This window comes from Oryzias latipes, chromosome 24 (genome assembly GCF_053564925.1).
Source record: "Oryzias latipes strain Hd-rR chromosome 24, Olatipes_Hd-rR_3.1".
In the NCBI taxonomy this organism is placed as follows: Eukaryota; Metazoa; Chordata; class Actinopteri; order Beloniformes; family Adrianichthyidae; genus Oryzias; species Oryzias latipes.
The window spans coordinates 24,606,176-24,627,564 of record NC_136260.1 but is presented as its reverse complement, the minus strand read 5'-3'; the positions used below and the strand labels follow the sequence as shown (position 1 = coordinate 24,627,564).

Genomic DNA, 21,389 nt, shown 5'->3' with positions numbered 1-21,389 from the left:
TGACGCCTCGTTCGATTCACGACTCGACTCGTCGTTCGATTCACGACTCGACGCTTCGTTCGCTTCACAACCTGACGCCTCGTTCGATTCATGACTCGACGCTTCGTTCGCTTCACGACCTGAGGCTTCGTTCGCTACACGACCTGACGCCTCGTTCGATTCATGACGCGACGCTTCGTTCGCTTCACAACTCGACGCTTCGTTTGCTTCACGACCTGACGCCTCGTTCGATTCACGACTCGACTCGTCGTTCGATTCACGACTCAACGCTTGGTTCGCTTCACAACCTCGATTCATGACTCGACGCTTCGTTCGCTTCACGACCTGACGCCTCGTTCGATTCACGACTCGACTCGTCTTTCGATTCATGACTCGACGCTTCGTTCGCTTCACGACCTGACGCTTCGTTTGCTTCACGACCTGACGCCTCGTTCGATTCACGACTCGACTCGTCGTTTGATTCACGACTCGAAGCTTCGTTCGCTTCACAACCTGACGCCTCGTTCAAATCATGACTCGACCCTTCGTTCGCTTCACGACCTGACGCCTCGTTCGATTCACGACTCGACTCGTCGTTCGATTCACGACTCGACGCTTCGTTCGCTTCACAACCTGACGCCTCGTTCGATTCATGACCTGACGCCTCGTTCGATTCATGACGCAACGCTTCGTTCGCTTCACGACCTGAGGCTTCGTTCGCTTCACGACCTGACGCCTCGTTCGATTCATGACGCAACGCTTCGTTCGCTTCACGACCTGGCGCTTCGCTTGCTTCACGACCTGACGCCTCGTTCGATTCACGAATCGACTCGTCGTTCGATTCACGACTCAACGCTTGGTTCGCTTCACAACCTCGATTCATGACTCGACGCTTCGTTCGCTTCACGACCTGACGTCTCGTTCGATTCACGACTCGACTCGTCTTTCGATTCATGACTCGACGCTTCGTTCGCTTCACGACCTGACGCTTCGTTTGCTTCACGACCTGACGCCTCGTTCGATTCACGACTCGACTCGTCGTTTGATTCACGACTCGAAGCTTCGTTCGCTTCACAACCTGACGCCTCGTTCAAATCATGACTCGACCCTTCGTTCGCTTCACGACCTGACGCCTCGTTCGATTCACGACTCGACTCGTCGTTCGATTCACGACTCGACGCTTCGTTCGCTTCACAACCTGTCGCCTCGTTCGATTCATGACCTGAGGCCTCGTTCGATTCATGACGCAACGCTTCGTTCGCTTCACGACCTGAGGCTTCGTTCGCTTCACGACCTGACGCCTCGTTCGATTCATGACGCAACGCTTCGTTCGCTTCACGACCTGGCGCTTCGCTTGCTTCACGACCTGACGCCTCGTTCGATTCACGAATCGACTCGTCGTTCGATTCACGACTCAACGCTTCGTTCGCTTCACAACCTCGATTCATGACTCGACGCTTCGTTCGCTTCACGACCTGACGCCTCGTTCGATTCACGACTCGACTCGTCTTTCGATTCACGACTCGACGCTTCGTTCGCTTCACAACCTGACGCCTCGTTCGATTCATGACACGACGCTTCGTTCGCTTCACGACCTGACGCTTCGTTTGCTTCACGACCTGACGCCTCGTTCGATTCACGACTCGACTCGTCGTTCGATTCACGACTCGACGCTTCGTTTGCTTCACAACCTGACGCCTCGTTCGATTCATGACTCGACGCTTCGTTCGCTCAACGACCTGAGGCTTTGTTCGCTTCACGACCTGACGCCTCGTTCGATTCACGACTCAACTCGTCGTTCGATTCACGACTCGACGCTTCGTTCGCTTCACAACCTGACACCTCGTTCAATTCATGACTCTGCGCTTCGTTCACTTCACGACCTGACGCTTGGTTCGCTTCACGACCTGAGGCTTCCTTCGCTTCAAGACCTGACGCCTCATTCGATTCATGACCTGACGCTTCGTTCGCTCAACGACCTGAGGCTTCGTTCCCTTCACGACCTGACGCCTCGTTCGATTCACGACTCAACTCGTCGTTCGATTTACGACTCAACGCTTCATTCGCTTCACAACCTGACACCTCGTTCAATTCATGACTCGATGCTCGTTCGCTTCACGACCTGACGCTTGGTTCGCTTCACGACCTGAGGCTTCGTTCGCTTCACGACCTGACGCTTCGTTTGCTTCACGACCTGACGCTTCGTTCGATTCACGACTCGACTCGTCGTTTGATTCACGACTCGACGCGTCGTTCGCTTCACAACCTGACGCCTCGTTCAATTCATGACTCAACGCTTCGTTTGCTTCACGACCTGACGCCTCGTTCGATTCACGACTCGACTCGTCGTTCGATTCACGACTCAACGCTTCGTTCGCTTCACAACCTCGATTCATGACTCGACGCTTCGTTCGCTTCACGACCTGACGCCTCGTTCGATTCACGACTCGACTCGTCTTTCGATTCATGACTCGACGCTTCGTTCGCTTCACGACCTGACGCTTCGTTTGCTTCACGACCTGACGTCTCGTTCGATTCACGACTCGACTCGTCGTTTGATTCACGACTCGACGCTTCGTTCGCTTCACAACCTGACGCCTCGTTCAAATCATGACTCGACCCTTCGTTCGCTTCACGACCTGACGCCTCGTTCGATTCACGACTCGACTCGTCGTTCGATTCACGACTCGACTCGTCGTTCGATTCACGACTCGACGCTTCGTTCGCTTCACAACCTGACGCCTCGTTCGCTTCACGACCTGAGGCTTCGTTCGCTTCACGACCTGACGCCTCGTTCGATTCATGACGCAACGCTTCGTTCGCTTCACGACCTGGCGCTTCGCTTGCTTCACGACCTGATGCCTCGTTCGATTCACGACTCGACTCGTAGTTCGATTCACGACTCAACGCTTCGTTCGCTTCACAACCTCGATTCATGACTCGACGCTTCGTTCGCTTCACGACCTGACGCCTCGTTCGATTCACGACTCGACTCGTCTTTCGATTCACGACTCGACGCTTCGTTCGCTTCACAACCTGACGCCTCGTTCGATTCATGACTCGACGCTTCGTTCGCTTCACGACCTGACGCTTCGTTTGCTTCACGACCTGACGCTTCGTTCGCTTCTCGACCTGACGCCTCGTTTACTTCACGACTTGCCGCTTCGTTCCCTCACCGAGTCTACGCTTCGTTTGCTTCACGACTCGACGCTTCGTTCGCTTCACAACCTGACGCCTCGTTCGATTCATGACTCGACGCTTCGTTTGCTTCACGACCTGACGCTTCGTTTGCTTCACGACCTGACGCCTCGTTCGATTCACGACTCGACTCGTCGTTTGATTCACGACTCGACGCGTCGTTCGCTTCACAACCTGACGCCTCGTTCAATTCATGACTCAACGCTTCGTTTGCTTCACGACCTGACGCCTCGTTCGATTCACGACTCGACTCGTCGTTCGATTCACGACTCAACGCTTCGTTCGGTTCACAACCTCGATTCATGACTCGACGCTTCGTTCGCTTCACGACCTGACGCCTCGTTCGATTCACGACTCGACTCGTCTTTCGATTCACGACTCGACGCTTCGTTCGCTTCACAACCTGACGCCTCGTTCGATTCATGACTCGACGCTTCGTTCGCTTCACGACCTGACGCTTCGTTTGCTTCACGACTTGACGCCTCGTTCGATTCACGACTCGACTCGTCGTTCGATTCACGACTCGACGCTTCGTTCGCTTCACAACCTGACGCCTCGTTCGATTCACGACTCGACTCGTCGTTCGATTCACGACTCGACGCTTCGTTCGCTTCACAACCTGACGCCTCGTTCGATTCATGACTCGACGCTTCGTTCGCTTCACGACCTGAGGCTTCGTTCGCTTCACGACCTGACGCCTCGTTCGATTCATGACGCGACGCTTCATTCGCTTCACGACCTGGCGCTTCGCTTGCTTCACGACCTGACGCCTCGTTCGATTCACGACTCGACTCGTCGTTCGATTCACGACTCAACGCTTCGTTCGATTCACAACCTCGATTCATGACTCGACGCTTCGTTCGCTTCACGACCTGACGCCTCATTCGATTCACGACTCGACTCGTCTTTCGATTCACGACTCGACGCTTCGTTCGCTTCACAACCTGACGCCTCGTTCGATTCATGACTCGACGCTTCGTTCGCTTCACGAACTGACGCTTCGTTTGGTTCACGACCTGACGCCTCGTTCGATTCACGACTCGACTCGTCGTTCGATTCACGACTCGACGCTTCGTACGCTTCACAACCTGACGCCTCGTTCGATTCATGACTCGACGCTTCGTTCGCTCAACGACCTGAGGCTTCGTTCGCTTCACGACCTGACGCCTCGTTCGATTCACGACTCAACTCGTCGTTCGATTCACGACTCGACGCTTCGTTCGCATCACAACCTGACACCTCGTTCAATTCATGACTCGACGCTTCGTTCACTTCACGACCTGACGCTTGGTTCGCTTCACGCCCTGAGGTTTCGTTCGCTTCAAGACCTGACGCCTCATTCGATTCATGACTCGACGCTTCGTTCGCTCAACGACCTGAGGCTTCGTTCGCTTCACGAGCTGACTCCTCGTTCGATTCACGACTCGACGATTCGTTCACTTCACGACCTGACGCTTCGTTCGCTTCACGACCTGACGCCTCGTTTACTTCTAACTTGCCACTTCGTTCCCTCACCGAGTCTACGATTCGTTTGCTTCACGACTCGACGCCTCGTTCGCTTCACGACTTGCCGCTTCGTTCCCTCACCGACTCTACGCTTCATTTGCTTCACGACTCGACGCCTCGTTCACTTCACGACTCGACGCTTCGTTTTCTTCACGACCTGACCCCTCGTTCGCTTCACGACTCGACGCTTCGTTTTCTTCACGACCTGACGCCTCGTTCGATTCACGACCTGACGCCTCGTTCGATTCACGACTTGCCGCTTCGTTCCCTCACCGACTCTACGCTTTGTTTGCTTCACGACCTGACGCCTCTTTCGATTCATGACTCGACGCTTCGTTCGCTTCACGACCTGACGCTTCGTTTGCTTCACGACCTGACGCCTCGTTCGATTCACAACTCGACGTTTGATTCACGACTCGACGCTTCATTCGCTTCACAACCTGACGCCTCGTTCAATTCATGACTCGACGCTTCGTTCGCTTCACGACCTGACGCCTCGTTCGATTCACGACTCGACTCGTCGTTCGATTCACGACTCGACGCTTCGTTCGCTTCACAACCTGACGCCTCGTTCGATTCATGACTCGACGCTTCGTTCGCTTCACGACCTGAGGCTTCGTTCGCTACACGACCTGACGCCTCGTTCGATTCATGACGCGACGCTTCGTTCGCTTCACAACTCGACGCTTCGTTTGCTTCACGACCTGACGCCTCGTTCGATTCACGACTCGACTCGTCGTTCGATTCACGACTCAACGCTTGGTTCGCTTCACAACCTCGATTCATGACTCGACGCTTCGTTCGCTTCACGACCTGACGCCTCGTTCGATTCACGACTCGACTCGTCTTTCGATTCATGACTCGACGCTTCGTTCGCTTCACGACCTGACGCTTCGTTTGCTTCACGACCTGACGCCTCGTTCGATTCACGACTCGACTCGTCGTTTGATTCACGACTCGAAGCTTCGTTCGCTTCACAACCTGACGCCTCGTTCAAATCATGACTCGACCCTTCGTTCGCTTCACGACCTGACGCCTCGTTCGATTCACGACTCGACTCGTCGTTCGATTCACGACTCGACGCTTCGTTCGCTTCACAACCTGACGCCTCGTTCGATTCATGACCTGACGCCTCGTTCGATTCATGACGCAACGCTTCGTTCGCTTCACGACCTGAGGCTTCGTTCGCTTCACGACCTGACGCCTCGTTCGATTCATGACGCAACGCTTCGTTCGCTTCACGACCTGGCGCTTCGCTTGCTTCACGACCTGACGCCTCGTTCGATTCACGAATCGACTCGTCGTTCGATTCACGACTCAACGCTTCGTTCGCTTCACAACCTCGATTCATGACTCGACGCTTCGTTCGCTTCACGACCTGACGCCTCGTTCGATTCACGACTCGACTCGTCTTTCGATTCACGACTCGACGCTTCGTTCGCTTCACAACCTGACGCCTCGTTCGATTCATGACACGACGCTTCGTTCGCTTCACGACCTGACGCTTCGTTTGCTTCACGACCTGACGCCTCGTTCGATTCACGACTCGACTCGTCGTTCGATTCACGACTCGACGCTTCGTTCGCTTCACAACCTGACGCCTCGTTCGATTCATGACTCGACGCTTCGTTCGCTCAACGACCTGAGGCTTTGTTCGCTTCACGACCTGACGCCTCGTTCGATTCACGACTCAACTCGTCGTTCGATTCACGACTCGACGCTTCGTTCGCTTCACAACCTGACACCTCGTTCAATTCATGACTCTGCGCTTCGTTCACTTCACGACCTGACGCTTGGTTCGCTTCACGACCTGAGGCTTCCTTCGCTTCAAGACCTGACGCCTCATTCGATTCATGACCTGACGCTTCGTTCGCTCAACGACCTGAGGCTTCGTTCGCTTCACGACCTGACGCCTCGTTCGATTCACGACTCAACTCGTCGTTCGATTTACGACTCAACGCTTCATTCGCTTCACAACCTGACACCTCGTTCAATTCATGACTCGATGCTCGTTCGCTTCACGACCTGACGCTTGGTTCGCTTCACGACCTGAGGCTTCGTTCGCTTCACGACCTGACGCCTCGTTCGATTCACGACACGCAGACGAAGAAGACAATTAGGGAAAAAAGGAGGGAGACGTGAAGGACCCGATCCCAGCAACAGATGAATAACGGCGGATCGAAACAGGAGCATCGACAGACCAGTCTGCAAACGCAGGTACACCAACATTCACACGTACATATGCACACACCCACACGTACACATGCACACACATACCCACACACACACACATGCACACGCACAGTGTTTGTTTATTAGGCATCCCCTCAGTAAAATGTCAACTATCTGCAGAAGCTCCTCCCCTCTGTTTCCTGTTTCCAGTCTGACAGCAGCAGCTTCAGAGAGCAGCATTAATCTGCCTGCTGACCCCCCCTGAAAGTGGATTAAAGGGGTGAAATCAATGAGGCATCAGAGCTTTTCTACGCATCACCTCGACCCGTCTGAGGCAGCAGCTTTGCATCCTCTTCACCCAGCAGAGGGGGCGGAGACCTGCAGAGGTTCCGCCTTAATGCTGGACTGAGTCTGGATAACAAGAGGAAGAGGAAGCAGGGTGAGGCAGGATGAAGGTGAAGCAGGATGAAGGTGAAGCAGACTGTCCCACAAGGACCAAACACCTGATGCTTCAACATGCAGTCTTCTGTGAGGAAAACGTCTAACAAACCTCTTTTTCTGATAAACCTGCTTAGCCTCACTCTATTCACAGCTTCTACACCCACCGCTCCACCTCTACAGATTACCCACAATCCACCATGTAGATGTCATCATCAAGGACTCCCAGCTGTCATGCTGACATGGGTAAACGTAGGAATTCTGTTTCCTCTGTTTGTCAGAAAACTGAGCTTTTGGACTGAAGGTTCCTCTCCTGCATTGTTGTTCTGAGGGGGCAGAACCAGCAGAACCACGTCTGACCCAAACTTCTGCTGAGCTGAAGGTAACTGCTCCCCTCGATTAGAGGAGGAGGATGTGGAGCGACATCCTAGAATGAGCTAAGACGCAGAGGTTTCCTCCCTCCCTGGGGGGTCAGGGCTCATAAAGTGGTTGGTGTTCAGCTCCACACTGTGAGGGTGGAGGGTTCACGGGCTGTTTAGCACGCTGGTGCACGTGCGCATGAGCACAATCTGGATACCGATCTCCTTGAGGGGTTGAAGACCAACATCCGAGGTCCCATGCTTTTATTTTGAAAGGGTGTCTGCACCAAATCAAATCAAATCAAACTTTATTTATAAAGCACTTTTCATATAAAAATATAACACAAAGTGCTTTACATTAAAACACAACAAAATGTAAAAACAAGCATGAGGATTAAAATAAATAAATAAAAATAAATAAATAGGGCCCCCCTCCCCGTACCTAGCCCCCCACTCCTTTCACACCTCCCACCCCCTAACTGATGGCAATGGACAATGAGAAATAGGCTGAGCACAAAAACAAGATGCTGGAAAGGCTGATAATTGGAACCTCCCCCTCGGTGAACAGCCGCATAGACGGCCAAATGCAGCATCACAGGCGGGGACCGCTCCACCACAGCTAAGCGGCGATGCAGGTCCCCATCTGGAGCTGCAGTGGCTGAACAGCGGCCGACCCAGAGAGAGAGGTTCCAGCTGAGGAAGCACCGGAAATAAAAATAAATAAAAATGAGAATAAAAAAGTAAACATATTGATGAAAACAATAAAACATTGAAATAAGGTTAATTAAAATAATGGGTTAAAAATCCAGCGAGGAGGACAGACGTGTGCCAGCCGCCTTCATCCCCGACCGACGGCGCCTTTCTGCCGCAGTTTCAGTTCAACCCAAACCTCTGATAGAAACATGCTGTGCTAGAGCGGCAAGCCGCGTGCGGCATCAAACTCAAAAACATGAAAATCGGAAAACTTTTCCTCTGGAATAACACAAAAGCTGAAGACAAGGGAAAGGCTGAGGGCGACTGTGTGGGGCAAAACCTTTGAAGTGAGTTTCTAAAACGCGTCGCCATGGCAACGCCTCCTGAGTTGACCTCCAGCGTGATCCCCGTTTCTGACCCGGCAGAGAAAACAAAGGATTTCCCGCCGTTAAATCCCGTACCCCCCTCCCTCCCCCCACCCCAGACCCCATCTTCAGCCGATTTCCATTTCCGCACAGCAGACGGCTGAGTGGCAGCGAGCGAGGAAAAATGTGTTTGTAGCAGAATGCAAATTGCTGATATCCATCTTTGAAGATGTTTACACCAACACACGGGGGGGGGGGGGGGGGGGGTCGGGGGGGGCAGCACGCCTCTGCAGACAGAAAACAAGGAACGCTTTCGCATCCTCTCAGTGATGAAGATCAGCTGTGTTCCTCTTCATCACCTCACTGACCCCCCCCCGGTTCCAAAAGTCCACCTGATCCGAGCTCGCCGCACCTTCTGGACTGGCTTAGAGGGGGGGGGACCGCAGCCTCCCAGGATGAGAACCAGAACTGTACTGCTGGTTCTGTGCCTGGAAGGCCGGACTGAAGCCTCAAAGATGACAAAGGATAAACACTAAGCGTGTCAGAAGCGTGTTAGAAGCGTGCCGCGTTTACACGTGTTCAGTTCTGGTGAAGCCCCGCCCCTTTAAAATGGGTCGGGTTCATTGTGTGCTATCCTCCTGTGAGCTACAACGGCCGGCGGCTCCGTCTAATCCCTGCAGCGGCGTGATTGCAGCCTCACAGACGGGGAGGTTCCCTGCTCGCTGAGATAATAGCGGAGCGCTGAAGTGGAGCGCCCCGCCCGCACACATCAACACTCAGCCTCTCCAGCTCTGCATGTGGCAATTATCTCCCCTCTCAGCAGCTTGTGGCATCTCCCCCATCTCCTGCCCCCTCCTCGTGTTTTCCTAATCTCTCCTTGACTTTTCTTCCTCTCTTTCCTCCCTGCTCCTCCTCTTCTGCGCCTCCTTATCGCAGCTATAGACGGTCACAGCTCTCCTCTCATCTCCTCTTCTGAACAGCAGATAATGACGGGGGGGCTCTCTGCATAAAACACAGACAGCCCCCCCCCCCACCCCCATCCCAAAACAGAGACTACAAAGACAGAACCTCACAAACGAGGAGCAGCACCAACACCAAGCTAAAGGAGGAACGGGGACTCCTCCACCTAAAAGCTGCAGCAGTGAGCAGGAGGAGAAGAGGAGCTGACAAAGTTCTGGAGGAACCTGAAGATGTTCCGGTCCGCTGCCCCCAAGCTCTGATGGAGCTGCCGCCGTTACCTCACTGAAGCCTTTGGTCCCGGAGCAGAACTCCAGACCTGAGGTTCACACCGCCCCCGGAAACAAGCAACCACGTCCCAGAGGTCCATGCACACGCGTGTAAATCCAAGCCTTCCAAACGCTCATGTTCACGCAGAGCTACGCACCTCTGTACGTCTGTTTTTGGCTCTACGTACAAAACAAGCGCCGCTGAACGCGCGTCTCATGTCCAACGTGAAGAGGAGGAGCCTGAAGTCTTCACCAAGAACCTCCAATGGATGGGGTTCCTGCTCGTTACTCCCCCAGGAATGAAACCCTAGACTATCCTGACCTTAACAACAATGTAAGAGCTTAAATACACAACCAGACCAGAATCTACACACACATGTACACACACACATGTATACACACACACACAGAAAGGGTTTGCTGAACTCACATTTGTCCACAATTGTGACACAAATCCCAGCAGGTCACATGACCACAGGTCTGGTCCTAAAGGTGAGGAGGTCAAGGTTGACCTTCAGAGAGGGACAGCACACGCTCAGGCCGCTCCTCTTCTGCATGGGGGGGCATACCTGTGACTGCAGGCTTAAATCCCCCCTTGTGTTTTTCACGCCGGCTCTGTGGGTTTTTGTGTCATTTAAAAACCCCCTGTCACCTTCACGCCGCCTGACTGGTTTCCGTGGCAACGTGAGCCACAAAGCCCCTATTCAGGTAAAACAAGCTGTTCTGAAAGACCATCAAACTCTTTTCTGCTTTTGGTCCTGAGAGCTGGGGGGGGGGGGGGGGCATTATTTTGTCCGCTGAGAGCTCCTGAGATGCAGAAAATAATCACATAACAGCCCCCCCCCCCGTCCTGTGAGAGATAAATGAGCCCCATCTGCCCCCCACCGCCCCGTTAACAGATGAATGCATACGCCTGCTCCGGTTTCCCCTCCCACACAGCCTCCACGCCGGCGTGCACGCGCTCGCCGCACCTTATGTCAGCCTGTCTCCTGCCTTCACACAGCAGATGATGCAGGAGGCATCTGACGCACACGCAGGAGCACGTGCACGCACACGTGCACAGCGGTGCACGCTCAGTCACAGCTCCCATCAGAGGCCCTCTCAGTTACAGGACAGACTCCAGGATGAAGGTGGAGCTGGCAGAAGCAGCGTTCCCGGCATTAATAACCATGGGAGGGGTGGTCAGAATGGGGAGGGGCTCCTGCTTTGTTCGTCTGAACTGGTTTACACCTTCAGACGTCCGGCAGGATTTAGGTCAGAAATGATGAAGAACAGGCAGCGGCTCTGCGTTCTTCTCACCTCCTCGTCTGTGAGGCTTAGTCACCCAGAAAGCGTAAAAATAGGTCGTCAGATGAGCTGCATCGGCGCCGCGCTCCGCCAACATCCTGCCGCCGCTCACGGACGTACGGCGAAATGAGAAGTCGCTCCTTCACAGGCGTTTATTAGGGAGCTGAGGAGCATCAGAAGCTTCTCTGATGCTTCAGGCTTTGGCCCTTCAGGAGCAGAACTTCAGCTCCAAACGGACTCCGGCCCGTTTCTGTAATCAACATGATTCCATCGGATTCTGAAGCAGAATTCTGATGGAATCAGTTTCATTTCGTTAAAGACTGACATTAGTCCAAATAATGAAAAGAGTGGAGCTCAGGCTGAGCATCACCTACCTGCTGCTTCGTTTTGATTGGCTAAACGGTTAACGAGCTTCGTTTGGTCATTTCATTTTATTTACTGGGGTTTAAAGGGTCAAATTACAGCTGGAGATGGATGAGTGTAGATAAAGTTGTTGTCATGGTGTGTGGTTGTTGGAGTGGTTGTGTTGTGCGTCCCTGTGCGGCGCCGTTCTGCGTGCTCACCCGCCTTCGCTAACGGGTTTTATCTCCTGGAATAAAACTCGGAGACTCTCAGAGAGACGAGCTCTTATCTTCAGACAAGAGCAGCTGCAATTTAACCACATGCCTCTTTTCAATTAGCTTGTTTCTGAGCATAAGGAGGTAATTTTGCGGTTTCTGTCTGGAACAGGTTCTATTCTGCTATCTGAAAGTGTCATATAAAATAATTATGAGCTGCGGGAAACGCTGCTCGCCTCATCTGATTCGGCGTTTCTCCGTGAAGCTGCACTTCACCCGTGTTTGTTTACGCCTGCAGGTACGTGTTTGCACTGATAAGCTCGGCGCTCTCACGCTCCTACATCAAATCAGAGTCAAATATCTGTCCAAACATCGGGCTCAACGCGGCAGACTTCAGGGGAACTCGGCGCCGCTGATGAGGTTCGCCGCAGTCAGACGTGTTTCCCTTCATCTGACGTGTTCCTGCCGTGACGGTCATGCTTCTCTGCAGAACACGTGTTCGCGTTCAGTCCCACCGCGCACCGAGGGAAGGGGCGGGGAGGCCGACCCAGAAGGAGGAGGACGCCGGTGGGGGGTTGGGATGGACAGTGTGCTGCACTCACCTTGACTGCAGGGGGGGTCTGAGCCAAAATGATGTCACATAAATCAGAGCAATTATTTATCAGAGTATTTCCTGAGCAGAACTTGTTTTTTTCCCCCATTTATAAATAAAAGAAAAATCCGTTCATCTATGTTTTTGGGGTTGCTGGAGCCTATACCAGCCAATAGAAGCGTACAGCCTGAACAGGACCACACACAGCTAGAGGCCTCAGTAAACATATGAATCGTGTTTTCGGACTATAGGAGGAAACCGGACAAAATCGACACACGAAAGAGGAGAACGGGCAAACTCCACACAGAAAGAACTCGGCTGGGATTCGAACCAGTGCTTTCCCACTGAAAGTGCTAACCGCTACACCACTGTGCAGCACTATATACAAAAAAAAAACTCTCCCTCAAAAACTTTTTACACTTTGTCACTTCAGTCAAACATGTTTTCATAAATCTTTTGCAGTTCAAAAGCTGGTGTACCTGTAGTGGCGTGGGGGTGTACCTGTAGTACCGTGGGGGCGTACCTGTAGTGCTGTGGGGGCATACCTGTAGTACCGGGGGGGGCGTACCTGTAGTGCTGTGGGGGCGTACCTGTAGTACCGTGGGGGTGTATCTCTAGTGCTGTGTGGACGTACATGTAGTCCCGGGGGGTGTACCTGTAGTGCTGTGGGGGCGTACCTGTAGTACCGTGGGGGCGTACCTGTAGTGCTGTGGGGGCGTACCTGTAGTACCGTGGGGGTGTATCTCTAGTGCTGTGTGGACGTACATGTAGTCCCGGGGGGTGTACCTGTAGTGCTGTGGGGGCGTACCTGTAGTGCTGTGGGGGCGTACCTGTAGTACAGTGGGGGTGTATCTCTAGTGCTGTGTGGACGTACATGTAGTCCCGGGGGGTGTACCTGTAGTGCTGTGGGGGCGTACCTGTAGTACCGTGGGGGCGTACCTGTAGTGCTGTGGGGGCGTACCTGTAGTACCGTGGGGGGCGTACCTGTAGTGCTGTGGGGGCGTACCTGTAGTACCGTGGGGGTGTACATCTTGTGCTGTGGGGACGTACCTGTAGTACCGTGGGGGCGTACCTGTAGTGCTGTGGGGGCGTACCTGTAGTACCGTGGGGGCGTACCTGTAGTGGCGTGGGGGTGTACCTCTAGTGGCGTGGGGACGTACCTGTAGTACCGTGGGGGCGTACCTGTAGTGATGTGGGGGCGTACCTGTAGTACCGTGGGGGCATACCTGTAGTGCTGTGGGGAAGTACCTGTAGTGCCGTGGGGTTGTACGTGTAGTGGCGTGGGGGCGTACCTGTAGTGGCGTGGGGGCGTACCTGTAGTGGCGTGGGGGCGTACCTGTAGTGCTGTGGGGGCGTACCTGTAGTACTGGGGGGATGTACCTCTAGTGCTGTGGGGACGTACATGTAGTACCGTGGGGGCGTACCTGTAGTGCTGTGGGGGTGTACCTGTAGTGCCGTGGGGTTGTACATGTAGTGCCATGGGGTGTACATGTAGTCCCGGGGGGATGTACCTGTAGTGGCGTGGGGGTGTACCTGTAGTGCCATGGGGGCGTACCTGTAGTGGCGTGGGGGTGTACCTCTAGTGGCGTGGGGGCGTACCTGTAGTGGCGTGGGGGTGTACCTGTAGTGTCGTGGGGGCGTACCTGTAGTGGCGTGGGGGTGTACCTGTAGTGGCGTGGGGGCGTACCTGTAGTGCTGTGGGGATGTACCTGTAGTGCCGTGGGGTTGTACGTGTAGTGGCGTGGGGGCGTACCTGTAGTGGCGTGGGGGCGTACCTGTAGTGCTGTGGGGGCGTACCTGTAGTACTGGGGGGATGTACCTCTAGTGCTGTGGGGACGTACATGTAGTACCGTGGGGGCGTACCTGTAGTGCTGTGGGGGTGTACCTGTAGTGCCGTGGGGTTGTACATGTAGTGCCATGGGGTGTACATGTAGTCCCGGGGGGATGTACCTGTAGTGGCGTGGGGGTGTACCTGTAGTGCCATGGGGGCGTACCTGTAGTGGCGTGGGGGTGTACCTCTAGTGGCGTGGGGGCGTACCTGTAGTGGCGTGGGGGTGTACCTGTAGTGTCGTGGGGGCGTACCTGTAGTGGCGTGGGGGTGTACCTGTAGTGGCGTGGGGGTGTACCTGTAGTGGCGTGGGGGCGTACCTGTAGTGGCATGGGGGTGTACCTCTAGTGGCGTGGGGGCGTACCTCTAGTGCTGTGGCGTGGGGGCGTACCTGTAGTGCCATGGGGGCGTACCTGTAGTGGCGTGGGGGCGTACCTGTAGTGGCGTGGGGGTGTACCTGTAGTGGCGTGGGGGTGTACCTGTAGTGCCGTGGGGTTGTACATGTAGTGCCATGGGGTGTACATGTAGTCCTGGGGGGATGTACCTGTAGTGGCGTGGGGGTGTACCTGTAGTGCCATGGGGGCGTACCTGTAGTGGCGTGGGGGTGTACCTGTAGTGGCGTGGGGGCGTACCTGTAGTGGCGTGGGGGTGTACCTGTAGTGTCGTGGGGGCGTACCTGTAGTGGCGTGGGGGTGTACCTGTAGTGGCGTGGGGGTGTACCTGTAGTGACGTGGGGGCGTACCTGTAGTGGCATGGGGGTGTACCTCTAGTGGCGTGGGGGCGTACCTCTAGTGCTGTGGCGTGGGGGCGTACCTGTAGTGCCATGGGGGCGTACCTGTAGTGGCGTGGGGGCGTACCTGTAGTGGCGTGGGGGTGTACCTGTAGTGGCGTGGGGGCGTACCTGTAGTGGCGTGGGGGCGTACCTGTAGTGGCGTGGGGGTGTACCTCTAGTGGCGTGGGGGCGTACCTGTAGTGGCGTGGGGGTGTACCTGTAGTAGCGTGGGGGCGTACCTGTAGTGGCGTGGGGATGTACCTGTAGTGGCGTGGGGGCGTACCTGTAGTGGCGTGGGGGCGTACCTGTAGTGCCATGGGGGCGTACCTGTAGTGGCGTGGGGGCGTACCTGTAGTGGCGTGGGGGTGTACCTGTAGTGGCGTGGGGGCGTACCTGTAGTGGCGTGGGGGCGTACCTCTAGTGCTGTGGGGTGGGGGCGTACCTGTAGTGCCATGGGGGCGTACCTGTAGTGGCGTGGGGGCGTACCTGTAGTGGCGTGGGGGCGTACCTGTAGTGGCGTGGGGGCGTACCTGTAGTGGCGTGGGGGTGTACCTGTAGTGGCGTGGGGGTGTACCTGTAGTGGCGTGGGGGCGTACCTGTAGTGGCGTGGGAACGTACCTGTAGTGGCGTGGGGGCGTACATCTAGTGCTGTGGGGTGGGGGCGTACCTGTAGTGCCATGGGGGCGTACCTGTAGTGGCGTGGGGGCGTACCTGTAGTGGCGTGGGGGCGTACCTGTAGTGGCGTGGGGGCGTACCTGTAGTGGCGTGGGGGCGTACCTGTAGTGGCGTAGGGGCGTACCTGTAGTGGCGCGTGTCCCGGAGGGCGCGGTTGCTGGGGATGCGCTCGCTCTCCCTCTGGTTGAAGGCGTACAGCGTGTAAGGGTCGTCTCCCTGCCTCCAGCGCCGCGCGTTCAGGTACGAGCGCTCGTCAAAGCCCTCCAGTAGCTCCTCCCACTCCGCATCCGAAATCTGCCGACCAATCAGTGAGAGCAAATCAACCCTTTCAGACTTGATTAGTCCTTTCATGCTGATTTTCTCCTGTGAGTAAAACGCAGCAACGCGGCGGCGAAGCAGCAGACAAACCGATGATTCAGGACTGAAACATTTATTCAGATTTCTGGGGAGTCTGGGGAACTTTATTCTGAAAAGAAACATCAAGGAGGCTCTGAAGACGCATCTGACATTTTCTTTGTAGCGTCAGCTTGGACCTGAGATGTAGTCATAAATGTCAGACGGCGAGCGTCAGAATGAGTCTGCTGTCTGCAGCCAGGAGCCTCTCAACCATCTGGGGGGCTTTCAGAAGGAGCTCCGCCTCCTGGTGCCGGTCCTCTTCAGGGATTTGGCTGCTCCACTTCACGTCTGAGATGCAGATCTGTCTGATGTTTGCATTAGTGCATCAAAGTCACACGTGTGACAGTCAGCAGCATTTAACTGCACAACGAGACAAACTGGGTCACACAGCGTCTGCATGCTGCTGCTGATGCACTGAAGCTGACCCCCCAGTGGGGGGGACAACAGCAGCCTCTACCAGGAGTCAGACCCACCAGACCTTCAGTAAACGAGCGCCGAGAGCCACTTCATCCACTCACACTGGGAGGATTGGATGAGGTTTTTAATCTCGTCATTGATCATGTGACTTTCAGCTCGTCAGGATCTGAAGGAGAAAATGTTCTGAACTTCCATCCGAATCTGTGGTGAAAATCCCGTCAAATGTGGCTCCTCCCTCCTGACCTGTGCTCCTCCCTCCTGACCTGTGCTCCTCCCTCCTGACCCGTGCTCCTCCCTCCTGACCCGTGCTCCTCCCTCCTGACCCGTGCTCCTCCCTCCTGACCTGTGCTCCTCCCTCCTGACCCGTGCTCCTCCCCTTTACAGGGTCTGGTGGATTCGTGTTTCTAACCTTTTTGCTCATTGGCTGTCAGACGCTTGCAGCGTTCTGCAGATGACGTCCTGCATTAAGGTTTGCTCATCTCAGCTACAACAAAGGCCTCTCTACTGCCCCCTAGAGTCTGTCCACATCATTACACAAAGAAAGCACAGGTAGTGTGAGCTGCAGAGGTGTGCAGGGATTTTTATGTTACCATCACACAAAACCTTTGTAAATTAAATATTACATATTTGCTGTCAAATCCTTTTTCTTTGCTTTCAATTTTTTTGCTTTCAAAAAATAGTTTTGCGTTTGCAACACACACGTTTCCAAGCGTTGTGTCTATCTCACTTTTTTCCTATCTTTGATTTTGCTCTCATCAGTTTCAGTTTAGCTGACAAAGCTGCCATCAAACAGCTGCTGATTGGTCCAGATTCTAACCAATCAGGTGTTGATGGTGCTTGGAGGCAGACACAGACTTTGGACTTTGTATCGGTTCTGTTCTAACGGGATTCTGCCGTTTTCAACCATCCTGGCCCGTTTGTCTCAGAGTAAATTTGAAAGCAAATATTGAATATTTTCGTTTGAGACTTAGAAAGTCTTGTGACATAAATATCCCTCTGATCATAACTACAGCGTCAGCAGTTTCTGCTCCACTGATCCATAAAAACATGTTTTAAACATCAATTCAACATCAGCTGAATATTAAATGAAGAATTTCTCAGAGCCAACGTGGTCTGGTGCATATTTGCATCAGCAGGCGTGGCAGGGTTAATATCAAAGTAAACTTCAGTCAAAGTATCCGAATACTTTCCTGAACACAAACCTGTTAGACGCTTCAAAGAAAGCTGATGAGCACGAGTCACACGAGTCAGAAACAAGTCAGAGACGAGTCTTTGAAGCTCAGAGACGTACAGAAGCAGAGTACAGGAGCCCCCCCCTGGCCCTGTTTTCCTTTATACGTGCACGTGCTCATAGATGCAGTGGGGTCACATGATCAATGGTGTGTGTAACACGACAAAACGAAAGAGAAGCCGGGATGGAAGCAGAACCCCCCTCCCCCCTCCAGCCGTGGAGCTGCTGATGCGACACATCGTCTAAATGGGTCCATTACAGGCTGTGTGGCTCTGCCAGCCGGGTGTTAGTCTGCTCCTCCCCTGGTGGCTGAAACAACAAAGCATGAAGATCAAGACGGGGAGAAGAGGAGACACCTGAGAGGAGGAGGGGGGAAGAGAGGAGACGAAGGGGGGGCAGGAACATGACAATGGAAACGAAGATATTTCAAAATAAAAGATGACAGGAAGCAGAACGACGGAATAGAAAAAGAAAAAAAGTCAAATTGAAGGAAAAGAAACTTTCACCTGCAGAGATCACCTGTGTGGGCGGAGCTACAGGCTGGGAGCCGAAGGTAAGGGGGTCTGGAGGATTGACTTTAGTGTCTGAACCAATCAGATTCAAACCTGAAAGGAGGGAAGTCTATGAAGAACAGAGCGAGGAGAGTTTCTGCGTCCGTTTGGAAATGGGCCGTAATCGCCATCCACAGCTGGCAGAGCCTCTCCATTAGGAGGTCAATAACAGGATCCGCCCGCCGCTTTCAGAGACAGAGGTTCAAATCCAGAGGCGTCCAGAAACAGCAGAACCCCCTGAGCATGCGTCTCCTCGTGTTCTCTACAGCAGCTCAGGAACAATGCAGGTTCTGTCCTGACGGAACACGGGACTTCTGCTCGCTCACCGTTAAGGTGACAGGTCATCCAATCAGACAGCAGCGGACCAGACAGTTTCTGACCTCAAAAACCAGAAGAACTTATTATTATTTCATTTCCTAACTAGATCTTCCTCCATTTTTACAGTGAGAACAGAGAACACTGAAAGGAACAGCCAGCTGAGACAATAATGATGGATCGGATGTTTGTGACGCTCCAGACGCTCAGCGTCCTTCCAGTGTGTCCACCATTCATCCCTACTTGGTGAGGGTAACTACTGATGCACCACAGCCGCCCCGGGGCAGACAGACACGGTTCACGCCTACAGCCCCTCTGAGCATCACCAGGGCACCAGTGGAGCCATGCTGGAGGCCGGGGGGGGGGGTCTGTCCCAAGGACACAACAGCAGTTTACTGGGGGGAGTGGGGATCGAACCGCCGACCCTTCGATCATTGGATGACCTGCTCAACCGCCTGAGCCACTGCCGCCACACAAGTCCGCGTTTGGGAAGAAGACACAGACCAGAGAACAGAAACATTTCTATGCAGATGAAGCTCTGCTCTGGAAGCATCTGCATCCACAGCTCAGGTCACACAGGAACAGAAGCTCCGCCTCCTTTCTAAAGTTTGCTCGTTAGTCTCTCAGCAGTTCTGCCTCGTTATCCCGGAGCTGCAGAGAAGTCAGACGGAGCAAAGCAGCAGAACGCAGATGCACTGATGTTTGATCCTGTTCCTGCCCCCCCCTAACATTAATGTTTTTGGATTGTCGCTGGATTAGTCACAGCAGAATCTCGGAGCACAGCTGTCATGGCTGCAGGCGAGTCAGCGATCCAGGATTTATCTCTGATCCCGATCTGAGTTAGAAACCGCAGCAGCAACATAACAGCAGCAGAACAGCAGCAGAACAGCAGCAGCAGCAGCGGTGCTTCCTGCTGCTGCAACAACGTCAGAGTGTTGCTACGTGCATGCCATGTGAATGTGCTGGCACATGTGCATGTGTGCACGAGACTCTCTCTTTCAATTGTAAAGTTTTTGCGTTTTCTTGAATTATCTCGTCTCCTTAAAAACTGGATTGTCATTGGTGTGGGGGTGCGTGGTGGGGGGGTGGGGTGGTGGTCTGGCTTGGCTTGGGGGGGTGGTCCCTTTGCCTGTGCTGGGGGGGGTTGGCGGGGGGCCCTGCTCGGGGGGGGGGGGGGGGGGCAGCGGCGCCGGATGGGCTGCCCATCTGCACCTGGGGCTGGGATCGGCCCTTCCCTGGCTCTGGGACGGGACGGGACAACCCTCTCGGGGCCCCCGGTCGCTCTGGGTGTCACCCGCTTCGGCTGCGGGGTCTGGGGTGGGGTGGGGTGGGGGGCTTGTCGGCCCTGTCCTGTGGGGGGGCGTTCTGGGGGGGAGGGGGGGCCCATTATTGGTACGGGTCGGGGGGGCTAACGGGTCGGGGTCTCCGCTGAGGCAATCAGTGGCTGCCTCGGCCGGTTGCCCTCCTCGGTCCTGTCGAGGCCTGACCAGAGCTCCTCTAGGGCCGGCGTCTGGGGGTGGGGGCCTGGGCTTGCTCCGGGGGGGGCGACGCTTTCTGGCTCCTCTCTCTCTGTGTGGGGTGGGTGGTGAGACGTGACGAAGACCTGACGAAGACGTAACGAAGACGTGAGGAAAACGCGAGGAAGACGTGAGGAAGACCTGACGAAGACCTGACGAAGACGTGAGGAAGACGTGACGAAGACGTGACGTAGACGTGATGAAGATGTGACAAAGAAGTGACGAAGACGTGAGGAAGACGTAACGAAGACGTAACGCAGGCGTGACGAAGACGTGAGGAAGACGTGAGGAAGACCTGATGAAGACGTGAGGAAGACGTGACGAAGACGTGACAAAGACCTGACGAAGACGTGAGGAAGACGTGACGAAGACCTGATGAACACGTGAGGAAGACGTGACGAAGACGTGAGGAAGACCTGATGAAGACCTGACGAAGACCTGACGAAGACGTGACGAAGACCTGATGAACACGTGAGGAAGACGTGAGGAACACGTGACGAAGACGTGACGAAGACTTGACGAAGACGTGACTGAGACGTGACGAAGATCTGACGAAGACGTAACGAAGACGTGAGGAAAACGTGAGGAAGACGTGACTGAGACGTGACGAAGACGTGACGAAGACGTGACTGAGACGTGAGGAATACGTGAAGAAGACGTGAGGAAGACGTGACGCAGAAGTGAGGAAGACATGACGAAGGCGTGACGAAGGCGTGACGAAGACGTGACGAAGACGTGACGAAGACATGAGGAAGACGTGACGAAGACGTGACGCAGACGTGAGGAAGACATGACGGAGACGTGACGAAGAAGTGACGAAGACGTGACTGAGACGTGGCGAAGACGTGAGGAAGACGTGACGAAGACGTGACGAAGACGTGACGAAGACATGAGGAAGACGTGACGCAGACGTGAGGAAGACATGACGAAGACGTGACGAAGACGTGACGAAGACGTGACGAAGACGTGACTGAGACGTGACGGACACGTGAGTAAGACATGACGAAGACGTGACGAAGACGTGAGGAAGACGTGACTGAGACGTGACGAAGACGTGAGGAATACGTGACGAAGACGTAAGGAAGACGTGACAAAGACGTGAGGAAGACGTAACGAAGACGTGAGGAAGACGTGACAAAGATGTGATGAAGACGTGAGGAAGACATGACGAAGACGTGACGAGGACGTGAGGAAGACGTGAGGAAGACGTGACGAAGACCTGACGAAGACGTGAGGAAGACGTGACGAAGACGTGACGAAGACGTGACGTAGACGTGATGAAGATGTGACGAAGACGTGACGAAGACGTGAGGAA

At 54.4% G+C, this 21,389-nt stretch overlaps 1 protein-coding gene across 3 annotated transcripts in view; it reads right to left on the bottom strand.

Moving 5' to 3' along the window:
* Positions 1 to 21,389, bottom strand: part of galnt14 (UDP-N-acetyl-alpha-D-galactosamine:polypeptide N-acetylgalactosaminyltransferase 14 (GalNAc-T14)) — a 125,840-nt gene that overhangs the window by 90,191 nt on the left and 14,260 nt on the right. The window contains exons 1-2 of one of the 3 annotated variants that reach the window (XM_078942492.1): positions 16,870 to 16,896; positions 15,772 to 15,941 (exon numbers count right to left, since the gene is read on the bottom strand). In XM_078942492.1, coding sequence (XP_078798618.1) covers positions 15,772 to 15,941; positions 16,870 to 16,881 — 182 coding nt within the window. In that variant the 5' untranslated portion in view covers positions 16,882 to 16,896. Of the gene's footprint in view, positions 1 to 9,948; positions 10,256 to 15,771; positions 15,942 to 16,869; positions 16,897 to 21,389 lie in introns of those variants that run through there. The other 2 variants (XM_023952946.2, XM_023952947.2) reach the window with 2 other exon arrangements.